Below are 27,845 nucleotides of genomic sequence, written 5' to 3'. Positions count from 1 at the left end.
GATTAGTTTTCATGAGGATGCAAGGTCTTGGAGGTAGCTGGCCCCACAAATCTTGCTTGGCTCTGCCTCGAGGCTCAACCAAGCTCTCCAATTAGCAGGAGAAACAAGGACCCTTGCCCAAACCAGGGAGCACCAATAGTCACAAATCACTTTCCCATCTGTGCCTCTGCATGTGTGTGGTCATGGGCGGGCACACACACACACACACACACACACACACACACACACACACACACACGCGCGCGCGCTGATTCCTGTGCCTCAGTCTCCCATCTGCATCTCCCTGCAACAGCTTCCCCCTGCAACCATCTGAGGAAGTGAACCAGCGCTCTTGTCTACACACGCAGGACAGGCAGTCACGGATTCACTGCTGTCTGTGTCCACATAAGCATTTGCTACAATGACAGTACATCTGTCTCCAAAGTGGCGAAAGGGTTGTCATTCTTCACAAATCTGTGGCCAAAGTGGCCACAGACACCATCTCGAACCATTCTCTATACCCCCGTCATCAGGAACAGGCACGCTCAGCCTCCACAGAGATGATGGATGGACAGTCAGTGGGCTCAGGGACTGAGAGCAGACCAGGGCTGTACTGGCAACCGGGGTGCCAACTATGGTTCACCTGTGCACACTGGCAGTGGACACAATTCCTTTCATCTCCTTGACAACAGGAACAGTTGCTACACGAAGACCTCAATGTCCAACAGACATAAGCATGACATGTCTCGCTCATGGAGGCAGACACAAGGTCACCGGGATACCTTTCCGGCGAGGAGGCTGACCAGCTGAAGGTGTGGTGCTGTCCTTCCATGGCATCTGGCCCAGCCATCAGACAGAACAGCAACAGAACAAGGAATTCAAAGCCTGGATACGGGTGCTAGATTTGGGACTTCGAAACCTGGGCATCGACACTGGAATCTGGGACGCACAGGGAGGTGATGAGACCATGTCTATTCCCAGCATCCTGAGATCACTCAAGGTGAGGAGAGACATGGGCTGTGTGACTCCCAGTGCCACCCACTCCCTCCCCACCCCACACCCAGGCCTGGCCCAGCCAGTCTGGGCTTTAAAAAGCACAAGGAAATGTCACTTTCCTTTTGAGGAGGTGTGATGGCAGGAGATGGCCTGGGCAGTTTAACAGTCGGTTTATTCAAAGGTTGGGAACAGTGACAGAGTCTCCAAATCCTGAAGCTTGTTTTGTACCCAGACTGGACCCAAGTCCCTTCCTCAGCAAATGCAAACCCGCCCTGTGCCAAGCCAGAGGCCCCAGCCCATCTGACATCCGTACCAGTTTCTGCCAGAGCCCGTGGGACTCCTGTGTCTGCCTAAGCTAGGACCAGGAGTTGGCCAGAGTTGGCTCTGGGTTTGGGGTCCAGCATCCAGCTGACTGCAGCTCAGGGTCTGCTGCTTGAACAAGCCACCCACTCTAACAGGCTGGCTCATGGAGGCTGCCTGGGCTCCTGCCACAAGCTGCTGACTGGCTTGAGATGGACACATGTAGGTGGATACCTCCTGGGAGGAGAAAGCTCTGAGGACATCTGGCCACCCTTTGATAGAGCATTCAAACATTCAGTCATAAAGTAGTGGACTGATTGAGCACCTACTGCGCACCACACATCACATTACATAATCCCCTCCAGGAATAACAGCTCTAGATAAGGCTTCCGACACAGGCTCAGGCACACAGTAGGTACCTACTAGTGGGATGAAGACATCGACTGTGTGCTGGCACATTCTGAGCCACACCCACCTCACACACCTCGTGTCTCATCTCATTTAGCCCTACACTAACTCTAAGGCTCCCACAGAGTTGTGCTGCCCCCACCCCCCACCCCCATGCATGTGCTGTATGTGAGTATACATGTCCACAAGTGCCATGGAGGTCACAGGAGGACATCAGGCATCTTGCTTGCTTTTCCTCTCCTTATTCCCTTGAGACGGGGTCTCTCACTGAACCTATGCTGGCAGCCCAACAGCACCAGCAATCCTTCCTTCTCCACCTCCCCCAGAGCCCGTGAGGCTTATGGGACCACACTCAACTTTTATGTGGGTGCTAGGGGTTCAAACTCAGGTGCTCCTACTTGCACAGCAAGTGCTCTTATCCACTGAGGCATCCCCCTGGACACCATGGTTGCCTTCTCAATTTTACAAAGGAAACTGAGGCTGAAAGAAACTAAGTAAGTCATCCATGGTCACATACTTAGGAGGCAATGATGCAGTCGGGACCGGAAACTCAGTCTTGTCTGGCTCAAGGACGTGTGCTTTTGACCACACTCCTACCCTCCAAAAGACATTTACTGAATGAATGAGTTGATGAGGGAACACTGCGCCAGTGCAAGTGTGTGTCCATGTGTGCATGGCCACCGCTGTGCGTGAGTGGAGGAGCATGCGTGTGCAGCTGTCCGGGTGTCTGCATGTGGGACTTTTTTATGGAAAGGCTTTCCCTGTTGTCTTGGTCTTGTGTGTGCAGGAGCTATACTTAGCCACAGCCGTGACTGTAATGAGCAGTTAGCTGCACACCAGGCACTCACTGGGACCTGGTTTCCCAGGGAGATTGCTGGGGCCAATGTATGTGTGTGTGTGCAGGGGGGTGCAGCTTGGTGCTGGGGAATGCTAGAACAGAGCTGGGGGGGGGTGGCTGGAGCTCACATTACTGTGCTTTGTGCAAACGAACAGCCCTAGCTCCAGCTGGAAAAGCATGCTCCATGCTGCAGCACCAAAGCCTTCATCAGGTCCTGCCAAGCTCACTGACTGGCCGTTCAGGCCCACAGTCCCTTTACTGCCCTTGCTAAGCAACTGGAATAAAGTCTTGGGTCATTGCTAGAGTCTGGGGATGGTAGCAAAAGCAACAGGAAGATGGTAGAACTTACTCCAACCGAGGTCTTCCTGGGCCTCAGGAAAACCTCATTCTCAGTGCCCTGTCCCCTGCCAGCAAAGCAACAGTCCATAGTGTGCTCACACCGCAGAGTGTGCTCGCACTGCCTACACCACTCACTCAGGCTGGCCACCAGGAAAAATAGCCTCCCCGCCCCCCCTTAACAGAATGAAACTATGGCATGCTCAGTGTGTCCTGGGGTCTGAAGGCCAGACAGCACTCTGCCTCTGGTGGCTGTGGAGAAGGCAGTGCTGACAGACCCCACTTCTCACCTCCGAGAGTGGGCCAGGCCTCTAAGATCGGCCTCCAGCCCTAGCTCTCAGTCCACTTATTCCACCTGGGAGCCCACCTCTGCCTCGGGCAACCCCACTTTCTGCACCCGTGTGCTCCATGGCTCTGCCCTCAAGTCCTCAGCTTTCAAACTAGTCTCTAGGACGCTTGCATGTGAGGGGAGGCCGTACTTCCTCGTTAGCCTTGAAGGTCAGAAACGGAATTCTCTCTATTCAGACAGCAGGAAACCAGATGTCCTCCTCCTGCCTCTGAGCATGGGCAGGAGACTGAGTTCCCATACCCATGCACATACACCACCCCTCCCCCACACAGATACACACTCACATCTACCCACCCATCTGTCTGTACGGACATACATACATTCTTTCATCCCCTCACATCTCCATCCATCCATTCACCTGTTCATCCATCCACCCACCCACCCACACATACACATATCTTCCCACAAACCCACCCATTTATCCATCCACCTCATTCCCACCCAGCTGTGTGTATATTTGGATGCCCCTCATTCTATCCATTCATGTTGATGCACATACACGTTCATCTTTTCATTCATTATTTCTTTCATCTGTCACTCATCTGTCCATCCAACATGCCATTCTTGACCATAGGACTACCACAGCAAGAAAGAACACAGACTTGTCCAGCTGCAGATTACCTTAGCTTCCAAAATAAGACCTGGGTCTCATCTTCTACTAATTACCAACTAGATGATCTTGGCCAAATAAGTTCATATCTCTGTATGAACTTTTTTTCATTTTTTTCCTTCATCAATAAAGTGGGCATAACGTCAAACCCTTCTACCTCACAAGACTATTTGGAAACACACAGTGTGAACACAGATCTATTGATTTCCTGGTCTACCCAGGCACTCCATGATCTTAGGTGTACTTTGTACCTTTGTGGGTTTCTGTTGAGTCCAAGAAACCTATACCCCAGTAGAGCATTTAGAAGGCTGAAGTAGGGGAATGTTTTCTGGAAGCAGCGAGGACAGAGCAGGCTGTTCCAGGAGTGAAGCTTGGGAACCACTCCACAAAGGGTGTGTGTGTGTGTGGGAGGGGGTAATCAAAACTTGCCTGCAAGGATGCATCCATTTTACAACAGGAAGTGATGATACCTTGCCACAGGAAACAGAAAGCAAGGGCAGCCAGACAGCCAGGCAGGCCAGGAGCAAGAGGAGGCTGAGGAGCCTGTAGGTGAGGGGTGAGTGGCAGGCAAGAGCAGAATGCACAGGATTTCAAGGGGAGTAGCCACCAGGCTTCAGAGAGGGCTGAGGACACTGGAAGCCACCGTGATTCCTAATGCTTGCACTCAAATCCCCAGTCTACTAGAGAGAAAAGAATACATCTCTCTGGTGACAGCCAGGCCTCGGGAGACACAACTCCTGCCGCCCAAAAGGGAAGCCAGTGCCTGGCATTTCTGACCTTAGTGCCACTAAATATATCACTGGTGACGGTGGTTCGTGGCCCTGAGGCTGTGAGGCCACCAGGCTTCCACATTCTGCATCTCTGTGGCTCAGCCAGGGCCTCACTGTATACTGAGGAACCTAAGCCCAGGCCCAGCTGGTGCTGCCAGATCCTGCCCTCAGTAAGTACCATTGGAGCTGCCAGGAACCAGGCCAGGGGCTCAGCTCCTCAGAGGCTCACCCTGCCAGGGATACACACTGCTGTTCCCATTTTTCACTTGAAGAAATGGGCTCAGTTAGATGCCATCTGCCCGGTTCCACACCAAGGCAGAGCGAATACCACAATCCAGTACTGCCTTGTCTCTTCCCTATATCATTCCCTTGCCCTTGTCATGGTGGTCTCTCCCCATACATGGCCTAACTAGGAGCCACATTCTCTCCCCCAGATCTTCTTTCTGCTGCTGATTGTACTGGCTTCTCCAACCCACTACATATACCTTACGGCTAAGGAAATGAAGGCCCCAAAATGCATTGGCTGGGCACCAAATGTGTAGTCTTCTTAGGAGCCAAGTCAGGAGTATCTGGCTCCGTGAGGAAGCACCCTGCAAAGAGCTCCCCTCCAGCAGATGATGTGAGCCCTCACTCCAGGGCTCTGGTTGGCTCCCTACAGCCCAGCGGGCAGCCATGTTCTTCACAGCTGCCCAGCGAGCCCCTGAGGTTGAACATACAAATTCATCTTTAATGAGTGAGACACTGGCCCTGGTGTGCAGCTGTGCGCTGGAGTGTGTTTCCAACCCTGCCCTGGCAACAAGGCTCAAGAGCAGACTCCTCTACCACCTAAGAGGTCAGGAAACAAAAGTCCCCAGAAACCTCCTGGCAGGCCTGGGACTCCATGGACGCCACTCCAGTAATACCGGCTTCATTTGTAGACAGTAGATTTGTGTTCTAAGAACCACCAAGACTAGCGACTTCAGAACGCCCTCAAAAAACACCTTTCCTGAAGAAATGGTGGGAATGATCTAATTTGCACCTGTGTTGGCCACGTGCAATCTGTAAAGCTGTCTGTGTCTTAATTCGCTGGAGTCCCACAGCAGCTTTCTGTTTCCTCCCACTGGTGAGCCAAGGTGGCTGAGGACTGCAGAGACCACATAGCTTCTAATCTCCAGATCTAGGATGGACCTGGCTAGTATGGTCCACAGCCTCTCCCCTAGTCACTTTCATGACATACTCTGTAGTGGGGAGCTCATGAGCAGCTATGGGGCAGGAAGCGACCACGCGAGCTTTGTCTGCCGAACCCTTCACCACCTTCCCTCTGGCCTCCCACCCAGCTCTGGAGCCAGTTCATCATCCCAGTCTGTGGCAGCTACGATGGCTGGTCTTCAGGGAGGAGACAGAAGCCACCAAATAGCCAGGCAGGAACTGCCTTCAATGAAGAGCCAGCCTGTGTGGGCTGCTGTGGCCATGGAGTGGGGAGGTCACTGCAGGCATGGAGAGGGCTAAGTTCTTGAGCTGGCAGACTTGGGGAGGACACCAAGGCAGAACCCCGACCCCTGCCCCCCTGCAGGAAGTCTGTGAGGAGCACAGCCCTTTCTGACCTACCACCGTCCCTGGCTTTCCATATGCCTTTGCTGTGCTTAGAGCCCCGGCACATGCTCACAGATTTGTACATCTAACTCACCCTGCTGCCCAGATGTCATGTGACTCTCTCTTGCATTTCCCTCACAACCAGCTCTGCTAAAATTGCCATCTCTGTGGCACTGGTTCCCCTTGGGCATATTGCACATCCACTGTTTTCTTTTCAGTTTCTCACACTGGCATGTAAGGTCCCAAGGGCACCAGTTTCTGACTGTTTCGTTCTTGGCTTGATTACTAACATGATTCCTAGCATGGACAGCAGTGCCCCCCGCATAGGTGGTATTCTCAATAGCTGCTGGATAAATAAGTGACTAAATCAATACAGAGTACTAACAGTAGCCCTGGAAGGTTTTCCATGTGCAGATGAGGGGCAGGAGTCCCTTCATGTACCATGGTAGATGAAAGGGAAGGTGTGGGACGCAATGGGCTGTGGGGAAGGCAGGAATGGAGCTGGCAGCCATTGGGTGAGAGGTGGAAAGGGCATTTGAGGCCCTGCAGAGGCTAGGAAAGTTTCCCTTGTCTGCCATGATGCTGGCTGCAGTGGCCTCAGCCTGGGCACGGTGAGGCTGGCTCCTGAGGCCCCCTGAGTTCAGCTGTCTGGGGCTGCCCCTGCTAATATTAGCCTGTCCCCACCCGCCTGGCGTCAACTTGGCGGGGTAGCCCAGTCTGAGAATGGGCACTGTCCCTGTCCGCTGGCACCAACAGCAGCCCTTATCCCTGGTCCCAAGATCCTGCAGCTCTGGGGTCCAAGGACCCCTGCCACTGCCCCTCCCTGGACTTGAACGCTTCCTGACTGAGAAGCTAAGGTGTGTGGTCTCCTCCACTGCCAGGCCCACCACACTGGCACAATGTCAGCATCTCAGGTCACTGAATTTGGCTCTTGGCCAGAGTCTGATGTCAGCTGCCTGCCTGCCCTCCCTCCCTCTCACCCAGCAGGTGGATGGACGTTCTGCTACCTCCCTCTAGAGACAGAAGAAGAGCAGGGATGAGTGGTCCATTGCAACAGACAGGGAGACTGAGGTTCAAAGGGAATGTGACCTGCCTGTAATAATGGGAGTCTCATGGGAGAATCCAGGTCTGTCTCCCCGAGTGACATCATGACAACCAGATCCTGGGAGACAGTCTGGAAACTGGAGTCCTGTGGACCAGGAAAGGTTAGGTGACCCGTGGAAGAGGTATTTTGTAGGAGATTTGGGAATTCAAAGAAGAAAGCAGTTGGGACACAGGTGAAGGTTTGGGTCTTCTAGGGCCACTAGCTGGTGAGAAGATAATGAAACCTACAATAATTACACACTGATTACGTTCTGGGTTCTGGGCTGAGTGCTTAACACATTTAATCCTCCCAACTTCCCTATGAGTCAGGAGCTATTAATAGCCTTCTCTTGAGGCACAGACAGGTTAGGGAACTTGTCCAAGGTCACACAGCTGGTGAGTAGTGGGGCTGAGATTTGACCTCAGGTCTCCCCGCTCAAGAGGCCCGCCCTAAGGAGAGAATGGGACTTTGTCACATTGCCAGGGTCAAATAGCCAGGAACCAATGGTAGAGAGCTGTTCCACATTTATTTTACTGAATGTATGACTGAGGCTCCAAGTACAGGAATTTGGGGTTAAAAAAAATAGTCCTTTCTAGACCTCCAAGACAAGAAGTCTGTTTGAAATCCAGTGTCTCCTGCCTAGAACGTCCCACAAACATACCTGACAGAGGAAAGAGGACAAGAGGGGGCGGGGAAGATTCGTAGGCCAAGGCAGACAACCTGGCTGGCCTTCAAGAGAAAGAGAGTCAGGGCTGCAGAGATGGCTCAGTGGCTGAGAGCCCTGGCTGCTCTTCCAAAGGACCCGGGTTCAATTCCCAGCACCCACATGGCAGCTCCCACCGGTCTGTAACTCCAGTTCCAGGGCCTGACACCTCACACAGGCATACATGCAGACCAAGCACCAATGCACATTAAAAACATAAAAGAAGAAAAAATTGAAAGAGAGAGTGTCCCAGGAGAAGTGGGCTTAGGCTGTACCGTGCAGGGCTCAGGAGCTTTGGTGTGTTGGTCCTGGATCTCTGATTGGGAGTGCGCAGGCTGATGCAGTGGGAGACAGGAGTTTGGAGAGGGCCCTGGATGTGAACACCTTCCTTCATCCGTAGGCCTAGAGTGCCTGCAGGGAGCAGAGGTAACCACACCCTGATCTGGGCCTCAGAGCAGTTCACCACCACACCTTGGTCTGTCCATCATGGCCCCAGTATGGGAGACGGGGGATTCCCAGATAAGGAAGGGGTTCAGTGAAGGGTGGACCCAAAGGCATGACCCCTGTCCAATCTTGAACTCTGAGCCTACATCGCTTTCTTCATTTAATAATTTTCTTTGTTTTCAGACGAAGCCTTGCTATGTACGCTAGGCTAGCCTCACCGGAGTCCTCCTGCTTCTGCTTCCTGAGTGCGGGGATGACAGGCATGCACTGCTGCCCACCACCCACAGCCAGATTACTTGACTTTCAACCAATATTTACTTAGCACCCATCTTGTTCCAGGCACTGCTCTGGATTTAAGGGATGCCACCACTGGTAAAAGAGGCTAAAATTCCTGGCATTATGAAACCCACACTCTAGAACAAACAAGCAAGGCAAATAAGGAAAACACACAGAATGTCAGATGCCCATGAGGAAACCGTGGTACCTAAAAGGAGGGGACCTGGAGGGAAGCACGAGGAAGAGGAGGCAACAAGATGCCTGAGTGGGGCCTGTGCAGGAGGGCCTAAGAAAGAAGGTTGAAGGGGCCATTCTTACAGAACTTCACAGTCCCTGGAAAGAGTCAGGCTTCTCCTCTGAGGAAGCCCAGAATCCCGAGTGAGATAGAACCAAGGACTGATGGGGTCCAGTAGCCTTGGTTAGGGCCTTGGGCAGAACGGGGTGACCAGGGCTGAGATGAGGAGGCCAGAAGGCCGCAGCAATCGTTTTCAAAGGTAGATCAGCTAGAGGAAGGAGTTAGAGGTGATGGGGATGTGGGTGGGCTCCGGATGAGTCTGAAGCTGGCATTTGAGGAAAAGGACCCAGAGGACACCCTCCCCACAAAGCTTTGTGCCGAATGGAGGCAGCTGGCATTTGCTGAGAAGGGGTCTCACCCCCAGGCTTCATCATCTTGCCACCAGCTGGGCTGCAAAGGAGGATCAGAGTCACAGAACCTGCTCTGCCAACCTACACATTCTATCCAGTGGTCCATGGATCCTGACACCCCCACCCCTCCTAGGCTCCGAACCATGGCCTACATCAGGACCCCTCAGCCTCTGACATACCTGAGTCATCTGGGGATCCTGTTAGGATGCAGGTTCTAACCAGGCTGTTTGGGGTGGGGCTTGAGACTTCATTCTAACAAGACCCAAGCCAACTCCCATCAGCTCATGTTGCTCATGGTCAAGGGGCCGTGCTTGGAACAGCAGCCACCCATGTAGTCCCCATGACAGGAACTCTCCCCTGCTAGCATTAATGTCACCCAGGAATGGACCGTCTAGGAATGGAACCTTTGCAGGACACAGTCCAGGAATCTGAACTTCTTGAAGCACCCCAGGTAGTTCTCAAGGGTCAGCCTGGACAGGAAGGTCCTCCAGAACCTATCCCTCAGCCTCCATGACAGCCTGGGGCAAGACCCTTACCTTGTCCCACACAGCACTCCTTTCTGAAATATAGTCTGATACCACAGGTCCCCTCTGAATGACTTCCTGCTGCTCCCTGAGGGCCAACGGCCAAGAAAAGAGCCCATGGCAGAGGGAAAGAGCTGGTGCCACTGAGCTGGAGAAGCATGCCCCAAAGCAGTGGTATCGCAGGTCTGAGCCTGCCACTGGGCTGGTGGCCTACCTAGCAGGGGAGTCACTACTATGCTTTGAATGAATGAATGAATGAATGAATGAGCACAGGTTGAATGTGCCAAGTAAAAAGAGGCTCTGAAGACCCTTCCCTTAGGCTCCTTCCCACTTGCTGCCAGGACTTGTGTCCAGAGAACTCACTATGTCCTGGAGGGTAGCTAGGCTGGGGTGTGGAAGGAGAGAGAGGAAGGACCCACTTGTCTCTCAGCTCCTTTGGGAAGCTGAAGTCCAAGATTGTTAAACTTCTGCCATGCCAGGCCTACGAGGTTCTTAGTGCTCACTGGGATCAACCTTCCTGAGTGACGGTGCGGTGGAGAAACTAGCCCCAAGGCATAGGATCTTGCCCAGAGCAGCTCAGTAGCTTTAGTGTCAGGCTATAAATCAATAAATAAATCCTGTTCTGGTCTAGTTGTCCGATGCCCACAACCTGGAGTTGGTGTGTGACCTCATCAGTCCACATCTGATGGTCTGTACATCTCTGGCTCCCGGCCTTCAGAGGTTACCCACTCAGGTCTAGTGTAAATTGTGCAAGCTTGGTGCCTTGGTACCCAGGGCCCCCAGTCCAAAAGGAGGAGGCTGGCACAGCCAGACAGTCAGGCTGGGAGCTGGGAACTGAGGAGGGCAGATTGCATGCTCAGAAGGGAGCAGAAAGCACAGTAAGGGGGGGGGGGGGGAGTAGATGAGCAGAAGTCCAGAGGTGAAAACAAAGTCCAAAGACCAGGAGGCTGGAGGGAATCTGACCAAAGTGGGGAGTAGGAGACACGGTCCGGGACCAGGGCAGGCCTCAAACGCAGAGCTAAGGAGCAGCCAGCACTGTTTCCACACAACGCCTCACACAAGGTAAGTTTCCATCTTCCTTGGTTCCTCTGCCATTTCCTGAGGGACCCAGCTTATATGAATGGGGGTGGGAGATTGCTGGGCACTGTGGGGACACTTCCTTCTTTGAGAATACCAGAGAGCTCCTTTAGCCCAACTGGGACATGGCCCTCCTGCTACGATCCAGGTCAGGGCTTGCTGAACAGGATCCCTGGACAGGTTTGGGAACCAGATGGAAGTCCATGCCTGGAGCATGGCAGGCTGCAGACCCCAGCATCTCTGGAACAGGGACAGGAGGCAGACCCTGAATGCTGACTGCTCTGCGCATGAGCTACGGAACCTTGGACATGTGACTCCACCTCCCTGTGGCAAGGGCATGGAAATAATAATGTTGTCCCGGGGAATGTTGTGAGAACTGGATGAAGCCCTGTAGATCTAGCCCTTTAGACAGCGTGACATGCGTAAGCACATTAATAAAAGGTGGCACCGAGAAAGGGAGATGATAAGCAAAATTTGACTTGGAAGATGTTAGGAATTTGGGCCAAATCCTGGACTCACCGACCAGAGGAGTCTCAAGCATCAGGATTGGGTCTGGGAGGGCAAGTAGCTGTTTATTCTACCTCCATCTGGAGAGGAAGTGGGGGCGGTAATCGGAGGACGGACAATGCACCTGGGTGTGGTCTGCAGTTCTTTAAAACTGGGGGCCAAGAGCGGCAGAGAGCCCGCACTGTGAGTGTGGGTCCCACCGACGCACGTGGTGGTGGGTTGTGCCTTCCCCTCACTGAGTCTGTGCCGTCTGTCCTGGGAGAGGAAGGTGGCAATGATTACTCCACAGGCCCCTCCTCCTCCTGGGCCCACCTGCGCACTTCCTGTAAGATGCCACTCTAAGGAAAGAACTTCTTTAAGCTGACTTAGTCGGAATGCCCTCCGTGGTACCGAGCGCTCTCATCGCTATATTTCGTCAGGCTTTTCATCTTTCACCACTCCTGGTAATGTCTGGTGACACTAGCCTGGCTTCAGTGAGACTCCCCTTACAGCAGGCACAGCCTTAGGTTTCCTGGTGGTGATTTTCCATTCACTGACTCCTCTACCCCCACCCTCACCCTGCTCCTCAGCTACCAACTCCCACTGACGCTAGTGCCGTCTTCACAGGTGAGCCCAATGTCTGGCCCCCACTGCAAGGTCCCATTGTATGGGCCCTTGTACTCCTGGCCATGGTCCTGAGTACAGTCTGCTTTCCTCTAGACCTTAATCCATGCCCTCGAAGAACTTCTTCAATAGTAGTGGCCATAGGTGTCCCGAGAGCAGCTGTGCGCCCCACATCCTCTGCATACGGAAAGTCCCCTCCAACCAACTAGCTCTCCTCAACAGAAGCTGGCGGCCACTGCCCTGGAGTCTCTTGGGCTCTCCTTTGCCTCCCAGCCACCTTTCCAGATGGGAGCTAAGACTGGGGTGGTGGCCAGGCCGATCCAGGAGTGACAGCAGGGTGCGGCTTACGGCCCTGACCTTTCGGTCCAGAGTGGAATACACTGGTCATGAGACTGCTCAGAATAGCCAGAGGCACTAAATTCAGCTGTCGTGGGAGGCTTGAGGTCCCTGGCTCAGGCAGTGGCCCCTGGAATGAGCCCTTACCGGAACCCTCCCCCACCTCCGAGACAAGTCTTGTCTTCCCTGAGAGACGTAGGCCAACAGCCCTCAAAGCTTCTAATAGCAAATGCCAAACCTCCAGAGCACTGAAGCTGCCCCCCAGGGTGGCAGACTCCAAACCTTCTCCAAGTTGGGACTCCCAAGTGCCTGCTGAGCTTGGAGTTAGGGATGAAGGCTCCCAACCTGCCCACCTGTGACCTTGAGAAATCACTCCTCTCTGGACCTCAACCTCCCCTGTCACAATAGCTCCTACTGTATTGAGTGTAGAGGAAGCTTAGAACCTGGAGGAGATAAACCTGAGCTGAGCAAGGCTTCTCATGAACGTCCAACCACCAACCAGATTATTGTTCCGAAGGGAGGGGCCCTGGGACTGAACCCTGGTCCAGTCTATCGGGGCCAGGAAGGATACGGCTAAGGAACTGCTTTTTAGGTGAGTGTGAAGGGTAAAGGAGGGAGGGAGCTAGGAAGAAAGAGTCCTCCAAGGGGAAATGGGACACTTTCAACTGTAAGCAACTAAGCCAGGTCAGACGATCCTTGAGTGATCGGTGACTAAATCCAGGCAAGAGCACATTGGAGAGTCAGGCTGGACCCAAGAGGCCCCAGGATGAACCTGGGAAGTCCTGCAGGCTTTGATGACCTGGCCAGTTTTTCAGTTAGAAGGGCCTTTGTGTTTGCCAAATGGAAAAGTGGACTGGAAGGAGCCGGGACTAGAGTCGGGGAAAAATTCGCAAAGCTGCTGGAGAGGTGGGCCTGAGGGAACCATGGTGGTTTGAAGTACAGTGGTAGACACAATAGCAGAAGAGATGAAGTGCAGAGATGGTTGTGGGGTGAGACAACAGGGCAGAGGCACAGCAGAAACACCAGCAAGATGCTAAGACAAGCCACAACAGCAGCCGACGTCCCTGACTGTTTCCTGTGTGCCTGTGGCCGTTCATGGTCACCTCGGAGATGCTCCATGTGACCCTCTATGGTCGGTCTTCAAGCAACTCTCTTCATCGGTGATGGGGCTGAAGGACTCCAACTTACCAGATACCTAGTCTGTGGTTTTCTTTACTGAAAGGCCTTGGGGGCTTGAAGGTACAATAGAAAAATAAAGGACTCCTGGTAAAGCACAGTGGCTGGATGGCCATGCTGCTGCCACGGGTGTCATGCTACCATGTGTCCAACTATGCCCTGTCCTGGGGAGGAGCGAGCTTCCTAAGAAGTCCCTGTTAATAGTTCCATCTTTACCTCAGGCCACAGCCTGGGCTCCCAGTGTTGTCTTTGGCTGGGCCCTTCACTCTAATCACTGGGTGACTCCCTCCCCAGAGAGCTAAGAAGAGTTAGGACTACATTAATTCCCAAGGACTAAGGGACAGGGCAGAGAGGCAGAGAGGGACAGGAGTCAGATGGACAGTAGAATGCACAGAGGTGGGGCTGCCCTAGCTTTGAGATCGTTGGTATTCATCAGGTCAAGTGGGGACTGACGTCACCACACTCACACACATGCATATGTTAGGGACACTCCTTGGCCCGCAGCCTAGAGACCATCGGTGGCCTTGATATGACAGTGAACAATGCTCCTGGCCACTTGTAAGTCACAGACAAAGACCCGAGGCCTCTGACCTCCTGACCTCTGCTGACTCTCAAGGAGGTGAGGAGGGCAGGCTCAAGCCAGCTGGTCTCACACACCTGCTCTCACACCTCTGCAACTTTTCACACAAGAACTGCACTTCCTCTGCCTGCCAATACCTGCTCAGCCCTCAGTGCCTGCCCAGTGTGACTTCGGGAGGCATCTTGTCCAGGACGCCCTCATCCCTTCATCCACATAGTTACACCACCACTCACACCTTCCATGTGTCGGAGGCTGCAACACCCCACAATCCAGATCACAAGTGGGGCTCAGCTTGCCCCAGCTCACCTCACTCCCCAACCCCCATTCTGGAAGGATAGGGGGCTAGCTGTTCTGGCCAACACTGTTGGCCCTTATAGCTCCAATGGGACATCCTATCCCAACCAAGGAGTCCCCATCCTCCACAGCTGATGTCCTGATAGCTCCTTAGGGGAAAGCAACCTCACTGATGGCCCATACATCCACAACTGGCCTGGATGGGACATATATCTTCTGAGGTATGGCATGCAAGGATATTCTTCAGTCAGACAGCCCAGGAGTCCCAGGAGATGGAGCCGGCAGGCAGGGAACCTACAGATTATCACCTTCTTCTAGGTACACCCCGGCCACACAATGTCTCTCACACACAGGCACTAATGGCAATAATGACACACATCTAAGATCCCTCTCATACAAAACACACATTGCCACACATGGGGCCTCACAGTCTCTTAACACACAGCCACACACACTCTGTCACACAGAATATGCACAGGTCGTGTCGCACACATAGGCTTACACATACACACAGCTTCACACGTACACTTCCACACCTGCCCACACATCTCTGAGATACACTGACCTGGAGTCTCACATGCAACATTTCTCTTACAACATTTCTTTTTTTCTTATTACACACATTCTCTCACAGAGTCTCTCTCTCTTACACATACACACACACACACACACCATCTATCAACAATCTTACATCCCATTTCTTTGACACAAGGATCTCTCTTATATTCACAGTCTCAACACACACACACACACACACACACACACACACTTGAACACACAGGAACACACATGTGTGCCCTCAGAGTCACACTCACCTACCACCATATTTTTATTCTTACACACGAGGAGTCTCTCACACACCCACACAGAAGCTCACGCACAAGCTTTTCTAGTTTTTATTTCACACACACAGACTATATCACACGTGAGATTCAGGTCTAGAATCTAGAAAAAAAAAAAAAGATTGGATGCTAAACCCAGACCCACCAATCTGAGGCTTTTCCAAGCTGTGAGGGGCGGAGTAAACAAAGGTAGCAGCAGGGCAGGCAGCATCAGAGCGAAGATGGAAGGGGGGGAGGAGGCAGGCAGCAGGCTGGTCTCTGCGCAGGGCTGCAGAGAGGCAGCGCAATGCAGTCAGGCTGGCCAGGCGGGCGGGCGGGCAGCAGGAGCCTGGTTCTAATCCCAGCTCCGAGTGCTCCCTCCCTCTGTGGTCTCAGGGTTCTCCTGTGGTGCCAATGCAAATGAAAAGGCCTACAACCTCTCCCTGAGGCTACCAGAGGAAGAAAGCAGCACTGCTGTCCTGAGTGGGGCACCCACTGACACCCACCTGTACCCCAGCACCCCACCTGCCACCTCTGACTCTGCAGCTTTCCCTGTGTCTGCTCTTGAGTGGACACCCGTGGGAGAGTTTCTCGACTTCTCGGCCGTGTGGTCTTACGCTGGCACAACCTGTACGTAGGTGCTGTGTTTGTCTCCACTGAGTGAAGGCAACCCCACAGCCTCTGAGTGGGTAGAGAGAGCAAGTGACCCTGCTGACCCTCGCCTGCCCTGCAACATAGGTACACTCATCAGGGCAGAGTCCAAGGTGGCCAGTGGAGGGCTCAGCCCTCTGTAACTACCCTAAAGAAGTTGGGCCTTCTTGGCCTCCCTTCCAGGGGCCAAGGTCAAACGTAAGTGTAAAGGCTGCTCTAACCCAGGCCTTGGCTGGGCCTGCCAGGCATCTCTCTCCCAGCCCATACTGGTTCATTCTCTCAGGCCCACGTCCCAGCCCCTCCCCACAGCTCAGCATAGCCTCCAGTTACATAATCCTCTAGCTGTAGTGGCCTCTGTCATCAAGGGGGGGGGGGGGGGTGTGGAGAAGAAAGGCCTCCTCTGCAGAGTCCCAGGCCACCCTTAACAAGGCAGGGAGCCAATGGCCATCTCAGGAGAGAATAAGGTCCAGGAGATTTTGATTCAAATTTTCCTTGGCCTCCTACTTCCAGGTTGACCTTGGCCAAAATCCTGAGTGGCAACATGGGAGGCCACGTGCGTGCTCTCTCTCTGCATCCCTACCCCCAGCACCTGTTCTAGGATTCGAGGTGTGAGTTTCTGAGCTGCTGTCTCCAGCCCACGTGCCTTTCTGTTTTATCTTAGCATCAGATCTGTCAGGTGTCTGCTGATACAGCCCTTCCCTGTCCTCAGGCACCTCAGACCCCTCCCCCAGCTCGTATCTGTCTACTGATCTTCTGTGGATTCCAGCTCCTCCTCAGGTCCCCCTACCCCAGCTCCAGCTCAGCCTCAGGGTCAGCCAAAGAGAAGGGACCTGGAGCAGTTAGAGGAAGCCTGCCCGGGAGGGGCAGAGGTGGCTTATAGATGGGGGAGGGGCTGTTTCAAATTCCCAACTCTCTCTCTCTCTCTCTCTCTCTCTCTCTCTCTCATCCTTGGTACTCTTTAGGCCAGAGAACAGAGCTCTGAAAGGCCCAGAGTTTGTCTTCCAGGGTAGGTGTCTCTCTTGGGGAGATGGTCCATCAAATGGTCCCTGAGGTCCACCATTCTTGCCATTTTACATAGGAAACTTAATCCATGGAGGCCATCTGAAGGGCCAAGGTCAGCAACAGGGTGTCCTTTCTCTCTAGTAACAATTTGCTGTTTCTAAAGGGGTGTGGCTGAGGAAGACACGCCCACTCCACACACTTCCCCTTAAGGTTTTCCTGTCTGCCAGCCTCTTCCCAGGGGCTAGAGGAAGCAGGAGCTTAAGGCCTTCTTAAGCCCTTCCTCTGGACTCTTCCCAGACCCAGGAGGGCAGATGTCACAGAGGTCACCATGCTCTGCGCCCCACCCCCAGCCCAGAGCCACCTCAATCATCAAGCTATTAATATGCATGAGCATTCCCAAGACCACCTCCTCAGAAAGCTTAAGGAAGGTCTCTCGAGAGGGGAGTGGCTGTCTGTCTCTAGCGTCCCAGCAGGCTAAGGCACCCTTTCTACTCCAGAGACTCCCTGACCTGGGAAGAAGGAAGGAGTCCCCCGCCTTCCCCAAACCAAAGGGCAATTCACACCTTCACAGTGTACATCTGCTAAAGGCACGGCTGGGCACTAACAGGAGTGTGGGGTGTCATGTACATTCGAACATACACATATGCTCACTTGTTCCCACATACTTTACCCATCCAAATACACACCAGTATGCTTACATAAATATGCATGGCAGTCTACTCATACACACACACACACAAACACCCATTCATATGCTCTCATACAACCAGCAATACAGACTCAAGTTCTCTCTTACACACTTACACGTACACACCCCCTTCAGTTCAGAACTCTCTGGGAACTCACTGTCCATTGCACCCTGCCCGCGGGAAGCGGCAAAGGCTGCCTTTCCGGGTCAGGTCCTTCTGATGGATAAGCTGTCACTTACCCGCGCATAGCGGGATGAGTAGGGGTCCTCGAACAGTGCCCAGATGCGCGGCTGCCAGCGGCGCCAGAAGCCGCCAGGCCGGCCATCTGGGGAGTCACTGAGTGCCAGTCTCTTGGTCATCTCCAGCTCGTCCTCGCCGTCGCCTGAGTCGCCAGGGCCGTCGGCATCCGCGTCGTCCGCGCTGTTGTCCAGGGGCGCGCCACCAAAGCTGTCCAGTGCCTCCTCGGCGTCGCGGTGCTGGCGGTACGTCATCCAGCAGCAGGGCTCCACGTCCGTCTCGTCGATGCCCCAGAAGGCCAGCTCCTCCTCGTAGAGCGGACCGCACACGTCGGCCGGGCAGTGTAGCTTGCCGGTGCGGTAATAGTTCAGGATGTGAGCGAAGACGCCCGGGTGGCGGTCGAAGAAGAATTCGTCGGCGCGCGGGTCATAGTCGAAGTGGCTGTGGGCGTCCGGCTCCGCCAGCCAGGCAAGCCGCGTGCCGGGCAGCGTGCGCAGCGTCGAGCGGTACGTCTGGTGGCGCGTGCCGCCCACGTTGATCACGATGCGCTCGCTTTCGTCCCCTTGGCCCATCGCGGCGCCCCCTTAGGCATGGCGCGGCCCAGCGACACCCATGGGAGCTGCCGCCAGGGGGAGTTGGCGACGGGGAGGGGGGCGCGGGGCCTCTTCCCCCCTCCCCCCGGCCGTCGGGGGGCACAGAGGAGCGCGGCTCTGGCCACCCACCCCAACGAGCGACCCAAGCTCCCTCAGGGGGAGCTGTCAGTCAGGTACGGGTGCAGGGGTGTGTGCGCGGGCTCCCAAGGGTCTCTAAGGCACCTAATGTGAGAGGGAGCTGGCCTGGCTGCGGAGGAGGCAGAGGAGGAGAGGAAGGAGGGAAAGAGGGAGGGAGGGAGGGAGTGGGGCGGCGCTCAGCGGCGAGCCCCGGGAGGAGGGGAGAGAGGGTGGGGGGGCCGGGCTCCGGGTACCATCTCAGCGGGAAAATGGAGAAACCGACACAAAGCTTTTTAGGGGAAGGTCAGCTGCTCCGTTCCGGGGGCCGGACCAATAGACCAACCCCAGCAGGGGAAGGTGGGGGGGGGGCGGGAAAATCCGCGCTCGGCTCTGCGGTGGTCGCCGCAGCGCGCTCCCGGTGCGGTGGGCACGGATGCAGGCTGCTCTCCTCCCTGTGCGGCCGGTCCCCTTCGGCTCTCCTTGCCTGGCTGTCTATTCCCCTCGGTGGCGGGTGAAGCTGCCCGCCCGCCCTCCTCGTTCCTTCTCCCCGCCTCCCGGAGGAGATGGCGGGTCCCCTGGGCTGGGGCACCTGGGTGCTGCCCCGCCGGGCGGCCGCTGAGCGCAGCGCCTGGGGCGCTCGCCCTGGGTCAGGGGTTCCGAGGGGCTGCGCTGGGACTCGGGCTTCCGCGGCGGTGCTGAAGGGACAGCTCCCGGACGGCTGTTGAGCCGCGCTGGGCCGAGCGAAGGTTCTCCCGGCCCGGTTTGCTTGGCGGGGCCGGCGGACACTGGCTCCGGTGTCTCTGCGCCCCGCGCTCCGCTCCCTGATCCGGGAGGGCGGGTGGCGCTGGCAGCCGAGGCGAGGGGCGCTGCCGAGGTCGGGCCCGGGAGGCGGGGGTGGTAGGTCCGGGCGCGGCGCAGCGAGGCTGGCGAGGCCAGGGAGGCGAGGCGCGGAGCGGCCACTGCCGCCGCCGCCGCCGCCGCGCCGCTGCTGCCTCCGGGCTGCTGCTCCGCTGCCTGCTCGCTCGCTCGCTCGCTCGCTCGTTCGCGCGGTCCGCGTCCAGCCCGCGGCTCTCCGGACACGGGCACACGGCGCGCGCAGCCGCACTCGCCCCCGGAGGGAGGCGCCGCGCTGGGTCCTAAAAAGCCCTGGTTCTGCGCCCCCCTCCTAGGCCCGCGCCGAACCCGGCCTCCCTCAACCCCGGCACTGGGGGCGCCCGCCCTTCCTTGCCTCTCGCTCAGTGGGGACCCGCCGACGCTCCGCCCTCGGGGAGCTCCACTAGTTGGGCGGAGGCTCCCAGCGACGTCTGGGCCCGCGCCCCCGGGTCACACAGAGGTGAGAAGGGCGTCGGCCAGCTCCTCTTCTTCTAACCCAGGAGACATCCGATCCTCTGCGCAGGCAAGCCATTCCTTGACCAGGACTAGTACTGACCTCTCAAGGAATCCCTTAATACCGACCCTTCCCAGGAAACCTGAAAGCCCCATGATCCTTCCAGAGATATCCTCTTACAGGGACTGCAAAATAGCACCTTTCTCACCATCCCCCTGTCCCAACTCTCCATTAATGATTAATCCTGAGCGCCTCTTAATCCCTTTAGACCCTTTCAGGCTCTGGACCCTTCCTAACTCCAGGACTAAGTCACTAGTCACAAGAATGACACACAGATCTCAGTTTACCCATAACCCGAATTACCTTATGAGAAGAAGTGCAAAGACCGCTTGGCGCCTCGAAGGCCGAAAGCCCCGCTCCCCCATAGCTTCAGCCGCCCTGGGTAGTGAGCCAGTGTGTCTAGGGGCTGTGGTTCCTACAGATTCGAAGTTGATGCCGGGGACAGAGATTGTATTTCTAACCTCAAAGTCCTCCAGGCCTGTGCTAGCCACTCATCGGTTTATTTAATCAGCAATCATTATCATTCATTCCTTACTTGCTCCAGATTCTCTATAAAGTCGCAAGGGGCAAATCAGATCTAGCTCTTGACCTCCGGGGGCTCCCAGCTTTTGGGGAGAAGTGGGCAGGTGGAATTGAGAGGGACTGGCAGGTCAGGCCCAGCCCCAGAGGCTGCTGGTCTGTGAAAGATGCTCATCGATTGCCGTCCATTGCAATCAAACACAGGCTGCCCTGGCAAAGGGGATTTAATTAAGACATGAGAGGCTCTTATTCACTTGTGGCACTTGCTAACTGTACAGACAGCTGTCTGTCTACACTGACCCACAGGCATTGTTATGAGCCTGGGGGCAAAGCTGTGCCCCACACATCTCTCCTCACCTGATCATGGGAATTCCAGCCTTAATACAAGGTCTGCGTGTCACGAGGAAAAGTGTGGAGAGGTGGAGAGGGGCGAGAATGGGGACAAGGTACCAGAGGTGGAGTCAGAGGCAGAGTTCTCAGAAAGGGGCAGAGGTGTGTGGACAAAGAGGGGAGGGTCTGAGGAGACTTCCCCCTGGAGGCTAATCCCAGTGTTCCTCCAGCCATTTCTCTTGGTCTCAGAGAATGGCAGGATAAAGAGTGGTTCTTAGTGTCCTTCTCACTCTGGCCAATTCAGATCCCGGGGACACAGGCTCTCAGGATGCTCTGCCCAACCCTAGGACTAATGGATAGACAAAGACACAGAGACCCCAGAAGTGAGATTTAAAAAAAAAAAAAGACAGAGGCATGTGGAGACAAGGACACATACAGACCCAGCTGTGAACAATCAAGATGAACACCAAGAAAGAGGCTTCCTTAGACTTTCCCTCCCTCCCAGATAGAAATCCAGGGCCTCTTCCTCAGGAAACCCGAGGAGCTAGCCACAGGGGCTCAGGCTGCCCACCTCTTCCCTGTCTGCAAAGCCACACAGGATCAGAGCTTGGCTCTCCAAATGTCTCTCTAGCTCATCTCACTTCTATGAAAGGAGTACCAGCGCCTCTGGGGCTCGCCTTGGCTTCTTTCCGCATAGCCCTAAACAGAGAAGCCCCTCACTGAAGTCTAGGTGATTTAGGAAATGCTAGGAATGGCCTTGGGACCCTAGAGCTCCAGCTTCAGAGGCTCCCTGACTGAAGCTGAGTCCTGGAGGGGGACTTTCCAGGGGTCTCTGAGGGGTAGGAACTGAGCTCCAATCAGACCCCACTCCATGGTGAGTACTAATGGGAGCCACAGTGTGACCTGGGGAGAAGCAGGCAGAGAAGGGATTGGGTCTCGGAGGGACAGAGAAAAAAAACTCCTGGTAGGGGAAAGTTGGGTAGTGAGGACTCTTAATTTTGGGGGATGTTCCAGAAAAACAGGATTGTGCCGGGGCTGGAGGGAGAGGGCATGGGAAAGGGGATCTAGCACACTCCGAGGGGTAAGCAGACTGGATTCAGATGGGGAATACTCCTCGAAGTGCCCCCCTTTAAGATTCTCACTCTGAACCCTGGTGACACCCCCCACTCCTAAGCTTCAAGGAGTGCTCCCACTTCTGTATCCTAAGAAGGACATGAAAGTCTCTTCTCTCACCTCCCCTTCACACCAAGGGAAGGCTGACATTCGCAGAAAGTCCAGAAAAAAACAAGATGAAAACATGGGGGAAAAAATAAAACAAGGAACAGAAAAACAAGGTTGCATGGAAGGGAGGAACTGCTGACCGAGCCAGCTTCCTCCTCCGAAACACTAGAACCTCCTTCCCCCTCCCACCTCTCAGCTGTCCGCAGCATGGCCGCCTGCCCCTTCACAAGGGAAGGTCTACAGTCCTGTACCAAAGTGTCTTTCGTAGCTGTGTCTGGTTGGGGATGGTCTGCCCCGTCTCAGGGTTCTGAGCATGAACCAGAACAGACTGCCTAGCTTCTGATCTCTAGTGACCCATCACTGCCTAACTGTGACCTCGGGCAAGCTACTCAACTTCCCTGTGCTTCAGTGGCTTAGAACTACACGAGAATAGTACTCCTTCCTGTGTCCGTAACTCTGGGATTTGTCTCTTCAAGCTGGAGAGGAAGGAGTCCTGGGATGCAGGAAGACCACTGTGGGAATAGCTGGACTCAAAGGATGAACTGAGCTGGGTGGGGGAATTTAAAAAAAAAAAAAATGAGAGGATACCTGAAGCCAAGTTCTACCTATGTTGTCACACCTGGCACTTGCAGGCCTTAGGTCTAGTCCTGCTGGGCTCAGGAACTGGCCCAAGTCCAGCCCCTCAGGCCTTTGTCCAGATTGGCACCGGGTTTGTGCAGCTCTCCCAGGTCAGGAGCCTCTGTGTTCCTGGTGGGTTGGGCTGCCATCTTGTGGCTGGGCCCGGAATCTACCCTAAACTGGCTATGCTGAATCTCTTCTGGCTGCCCTGTGGGAAAGGGCCAAGGAGCTGGCAGGTGTCCTCTTTCCAAGTCAGACCTCCTCCCTCTATTGGGCAAAGGAGAGCAAATCCAGAGGCGCCATCTTGGGCAATTGGTGACCTTGGCCACCTGTCTATAGCTTGCATGGTGACCCCAGTGCTGGGCTCAGCTGCATGCAGCGAGGCGGAGGCTCCAGAGAAGTCCAGAAAAAGGCTGACATAAAGAACACTCAGGGCGGGGTGTGTGTGTGTGTGTGTGTGTGTGTGTGTGTGTGTGTGTGTGTGTGTGTGTGTGTGTGTAGACCAGGGCCTCTTAGCATTTGCACTGAAGACACTTTGCACCCTGCACCAGAGAACCTGGGGTGCTATGCTCTGTATAGTAGGGAAATTAACAGGTTCTTTCTATCCACTAGATGTCATTAGAAGCTACTTTCTCAGCCATGAGCATCAGAAACATCTAGCATGGATGTCCATCAATCCCTTGGCTTCTCTGGACCACACTGGATGAAGAATTATCTTGGGCTACACGTTAAATGGGAAGGTGTCTAATTATAGCCTGTGGGTTAAAGGAGCATATATATTTTTATTTTATGTGACATTCCTACTCCAGAACCATGCCACCAAGTTACCCTCCCCCCCCAAAAAAAATCTAAAAACAAATCCCACAATATTTTAAGTAAATTTATGACTTTTGTGTTGGGCCTCATTCACAGCTATCCCGTGACCCATGGGCCACAGGTCGGAACCCTGGTCTAGAGTCTCCACAAGCTGTCCCTGGGGGGGAGGGAGGGAGGTCTAAAAATTTCTAGTCAGGTTTGGTGATAAACACTGTTTCTGCTGCTCACTAGCTGCATAAAGCAGTCAGCTCTCTTCTCTGGGCTTCTGCTTCCTTGTCTATGGAGAGGTTTGCTGCTGTTTGTGGGTTTTAATGAGTTAGTGTCCTGTGCTTCTCCCTGTTTGCCTCTTCTCTCAGGATTAACCCCGTCTCGCTTCCCTAGATTCCTGCCGATTCACAGCTGTAGAGCGGCAGTGTGGTTGGGGACAGGACATCAGTTCTCCTTGGGTTTGGCCTTGGGAGGACGAGGAGTTCACCACCACCACCACCACCTTTCCTGCTGGCTCTAAGAATGAGACAGGGAGCTGGGATGATGAAGGCAATTTGCTGGAACCCTAACTGGGGCAGCAAGGACATGAAGAAAGGACAGACATGCAGACGCATGTACAGGAAATCTGGGGTCCATGTGGGTGGTGCACTTGGATAGAGGGTTCCTGCTACCACTGGCAGCCCGGAACCTCAGCCTGGTGATCAGGTACAGCACAAGGCAGAGGGGACTAGCTAGTCCTTTTAGAAGGCCTCTGTAGGCGAGTGTACCGCTAACTTTCACACACACTGGCCTCTTGCTCACACTCTGACTCCGGAGGAAAGATTTGCCATCACTTTTGAGCCTGACACTTATGGGGAAATGGCTTTGCAAGCTCCCCATGGGTCCAATGCCTTGGTTTCTGTCATGGCTGCACCCATGCCAACAGTACACATTCACTCCAGACTTCACAGGGGATTTCCTCTGCTCCCTACAAAGGCACATGAGGTTGGACAGGAGAGCATTGGACAGTGGGGGTGGTGGCTGTGAGCACTGTTAAAAGCATACTCCCAGCAGCAAGGGGTGGGGACCCCTGGTTTTTCTTTGCAGAAGTAGCTGGAGTTTTCCCATTCCTACAGAGCTCCCCTCACTTTGCAGTGCATCTGAGGTCCTCCTTTCGGGTGCCTTGGGGTGCACTCATGGGTGCCCATGTGTCTATCAGCCAGCAGTTGTGGAGGGGCGGGTCCAGGAGATGCTGGGTGGGCATGAAGCCAAGGCATTTTGAAGGTTACACTTTTTTTTTTTTTTTTTTTTTTTTGGTTTTTCAAGACAGGGTTTCTCTGTGTAGCTTTGCACCTTTCCTGGATATCGCTCTGTAGACCAGGCTGGCCTCGAACTCACAAAAATCCGCCTGCCTCTGCCTCCCGAGTGCTGGGATTAAAGGCATGCGCCACCACCGCCCGGCGAAGGTTACACTTTTAAAAATGGCAAAAAGAACAGAAAATTGGAGATTAAAGGAATTACTTATTTACATAGAAAATAAATCATGATGACATTTAAATTTTTGAAAGCTGTTAGATTAAATGATAGACATGTTAAATATACATAACATTTATAAATCCAGAGCAAAGCTTTATTTCTTTAAAAAAAAAAACTTTATCATACACACACACGTAGAGAAGAGAGAGAGAGAGAGGAAGAGAGAGAGAGAGAGAGAGAGAGACAGAGACAGAGACAGAGACAGAGAGACAGACAGAGGAGAGATCATGGCATGTACATGGAGATCGGACAGATGTATCGTGTGACTCCTGGGGGTTAAACTCAAAGTCCTCAGGTTTGGCAGCGAGTGCCCTCACCTGCGGAGCCATCTTGATGGGTCTAAAAGCCGCATACTCTCTAATTGTCTGGCAATACAATTGTCCATCAGTTCTGTTTACTCAGAGGCATTCACATTCCGACAAAAAGTGGTCACCTCTATTGGCAATTGCAGGGACGATGCTCAGTTAGTACAAGAGGACAGATAGCTCAATGAGTGGAACTGGGAGTCCAGAAGTAAACCCATGGGGTTACGGGCGAGAGTGTCGGGGCAGCTTAGCAGAGAGACAGTCTTTTCACGAAATGAAGCTGGAGCCACTGAAAATCCATGCACAGCAAAGCAAATGAGGATCCCTGTCCCAACCAGGCCATTAAAAAATTTAACTAAGAGTGGCTCAGATGACAAAATGGGGCTCAGGTCACGAGCACTACTCTTACAGTAGTAATAGTATATGAGCAGCTGGCCTGCGCTCTCCCGCTCCTGTTGACCGTGGCTCTCACTCAGATGCTTCTGAAGAGTGTGTGTTATTGGCTGTTCGCTCCACTGCAGTGTGGAAACAACAGCACTCACTTCTCACCTCTTGGTCTAGACTCTGCTCTAGACCCCGGTGAAGGTCGTTACACACTTGGTTTTCTACCATCCTCCAAAGGGACGTTCCTACAGGAAACTCTGCTTTGTCCAGCAAGCTCCTGGCCATCCATAAGAGAATTGCTTCCCCTTGAGGTTCACGTAAATACCTCCTTAGACCCAGAGTGTAAAAAAGATCACTAATTAACGGACCAAGTAATCATTCTCCAGTGTGATGGCAATGGAGAAAGTGATTTTGCTTCTACTTGTGGGTTCCTCATTCAGAAAATGTTTTTAGAACAAGAGGTCACTAGAATAAGAACGTACTTCGTACATCTTCTCCAAATTTTTAAATTATAGATTGATTTTTATCTTTTCTGTTACCTATGGGATGCCGCCTCCTCGTGTATATTTCATTCAGAATGTTATCAGGCACAAATGTCATAATAAACATTAGTATTCATGACTTATAATAGTCTACTCCCAGTTCACTTCAGTTAGATTTTTTTTCCTACTGGACTTTAAAATGAAATATAAGCTTTTGCTCTGAAAACTAATCCTGAAGTCAACATGCAGATATTTCAATAAAGGAATACTTGATTTGTTATTACCACACACAAAAAGAGTGGCTCAACTTCAAAATGTAAGACCTGAAACGATATGGCTCCCAAACTGGAGGTAGGCAATATTTTCTTGGTATGGTATGAAAACAGAAGCAAAGGTTGAGTTTCATTGAAAACAAGAAATTTGTGCTTCCAAGGACACTAGCAAGAAAATGAAAAGACAGCAGAATGAGACATCTCTGCAGGCCATGTAGCCGATGAGGGTCTAATGTCTAAAATGTAGAAAGAATTCTCCTAACTAGATAAAGACAACCCAATTTAAAATGGGCAAGTTATTTGCAAAGCCATCCTGGAAAGAGTTAACACCACTAGTTAAAAACCAGATTTAGTGCCACTCTGTGTCCTCCAGGACAGTCACAACAGAACAGACAATAATAATGCTAGTGACGTGGAGAAGTTGAAGAATTTCAGTTTGAGGTGTTGTAGTAATTATTTTTCATGTTTATCAAAATGCCTGACAAAACTGACTTAACAGTTTGTTTGGGCTCACAGTTGCAGAGCAGGAGCTTGAGGGGTCTGGTTATATTGCCTCTGCATTCAGGGTCGGGGAGGCAGAAGCAGAGAGAGCCTCTAATGTTTTCTGCTCGTCCTGGGACCCCTGGCGTTGGGATAGTGACACCCACATTCAAGGTGGTCTTCCCACTTCAACTGAACCTTCCTGGAAACACTCTCTTGGAAACACTCTCACAGTCATGCCCAGGGGTTTTCCTCTTCCATGGCTCAAAATCCCTGAAGCTGGTAAGATTAGCCATGACAGATATATATATATATATATATATATATATATATATATATATATATATATGAGAATTGGAACTGTACATTTACGTACAAAGCTCGTGAGCTTCACAGTAGTGCACAACAGCTAGAAATGGAGGTAGCCCCATGTCCATCAACTGATGAATAGATAAAATGTGATATTCCCATATGACAGAATTCTATTCACACAGAGTAGTCATGTCCTATAACATGTACAATGTGGACAAACCTTAGAAACCTGCTGAATGAGAGAAGCACACAAAGGGCCACACACGGTGTGATTCTATTCATATAAAATGTCCCCAAACAGGCAAATCCATAGGGATAGGTTAGTGTTGTCCAAGGCTGGAGGAGGGAGAATATGGTCACATGTTTCTTTGGAGAACAGAACATTCTAGAATTACATAGTGGTAATGGTTGTGGCACAAGCCACTGAAATATGAACTTTATTATTGTTTTTGCTTATTTATTCACTAGTGTTTTGAGACAGGATGTCATGCTGTAGCCCAGGCTGGCTTCAGTCTTGTGGTAATCCTCCTGCTTCATCCTCTTGAGAACAACCACACCTAGAAGAAATTAAAGAGGTGGATTTTAGATCATGTGAATTTTATCTTAAAAAACACTTTAATATTTATTTATTTTATTGGATATATATGGACATTTTCCTGTATGTATGTGTGTATGTATGTATGAACACCACATGTGTGC

General features: G+C 53.0%; 1 protein-coding gene across 2 annotated transcripts in view; it reads right to left on the bottom strand.

Annotated features, from left to right (window-relative positions):
- The window catches only part of Kcnc1 (potassium voltage-gated channel subfamily C member 1), a 42,058-nt gene extending 23,375 nt beyond the window's left edge, over window positions 1-18,683 (bottom strand). The window contains exon 1 of one of the 2 annotated variants that reach the window (XM_052713152.1): window positions 17,810-18,683. In XM_052713152.1, coding sequence (XP_052569112.1) covers window positions 17,810-18,379 — 570 coding nt within the window. In that variant the 5' untranslated portion in view covers window positions 18,380-18,683. The remainder of the gene's footprint in view (window positions 1-17,809) is intronic. The other variant, XM_052713153.1, reaches the window with a different exon arrangement.
- Between the last annotated feature and the right edge of the window lie 9,162 nt (window positions 18,684-27,845).

This window comes from Peromyscus californicus, unplaced genomic scaffold, assembly GCF_007827085.1.
Source record: "Peromyscus californicus insignis strain IS unplaced genomic scaffold, ASM782708v3 Scaffold_4__1_contigs__length_199733344, whole genome shotgun sequence".
Lineage (NCBI taxonomy): Eukaryota > Metazoa > Chordata > Mammalia > Rodentia > Cricetidae > Peromyscus > Peromyscus californicus.
Note: the sequence above shows the minus strand (reverse complement) of the source record. Positions and strands in the feature narration are given on the sequence as shown.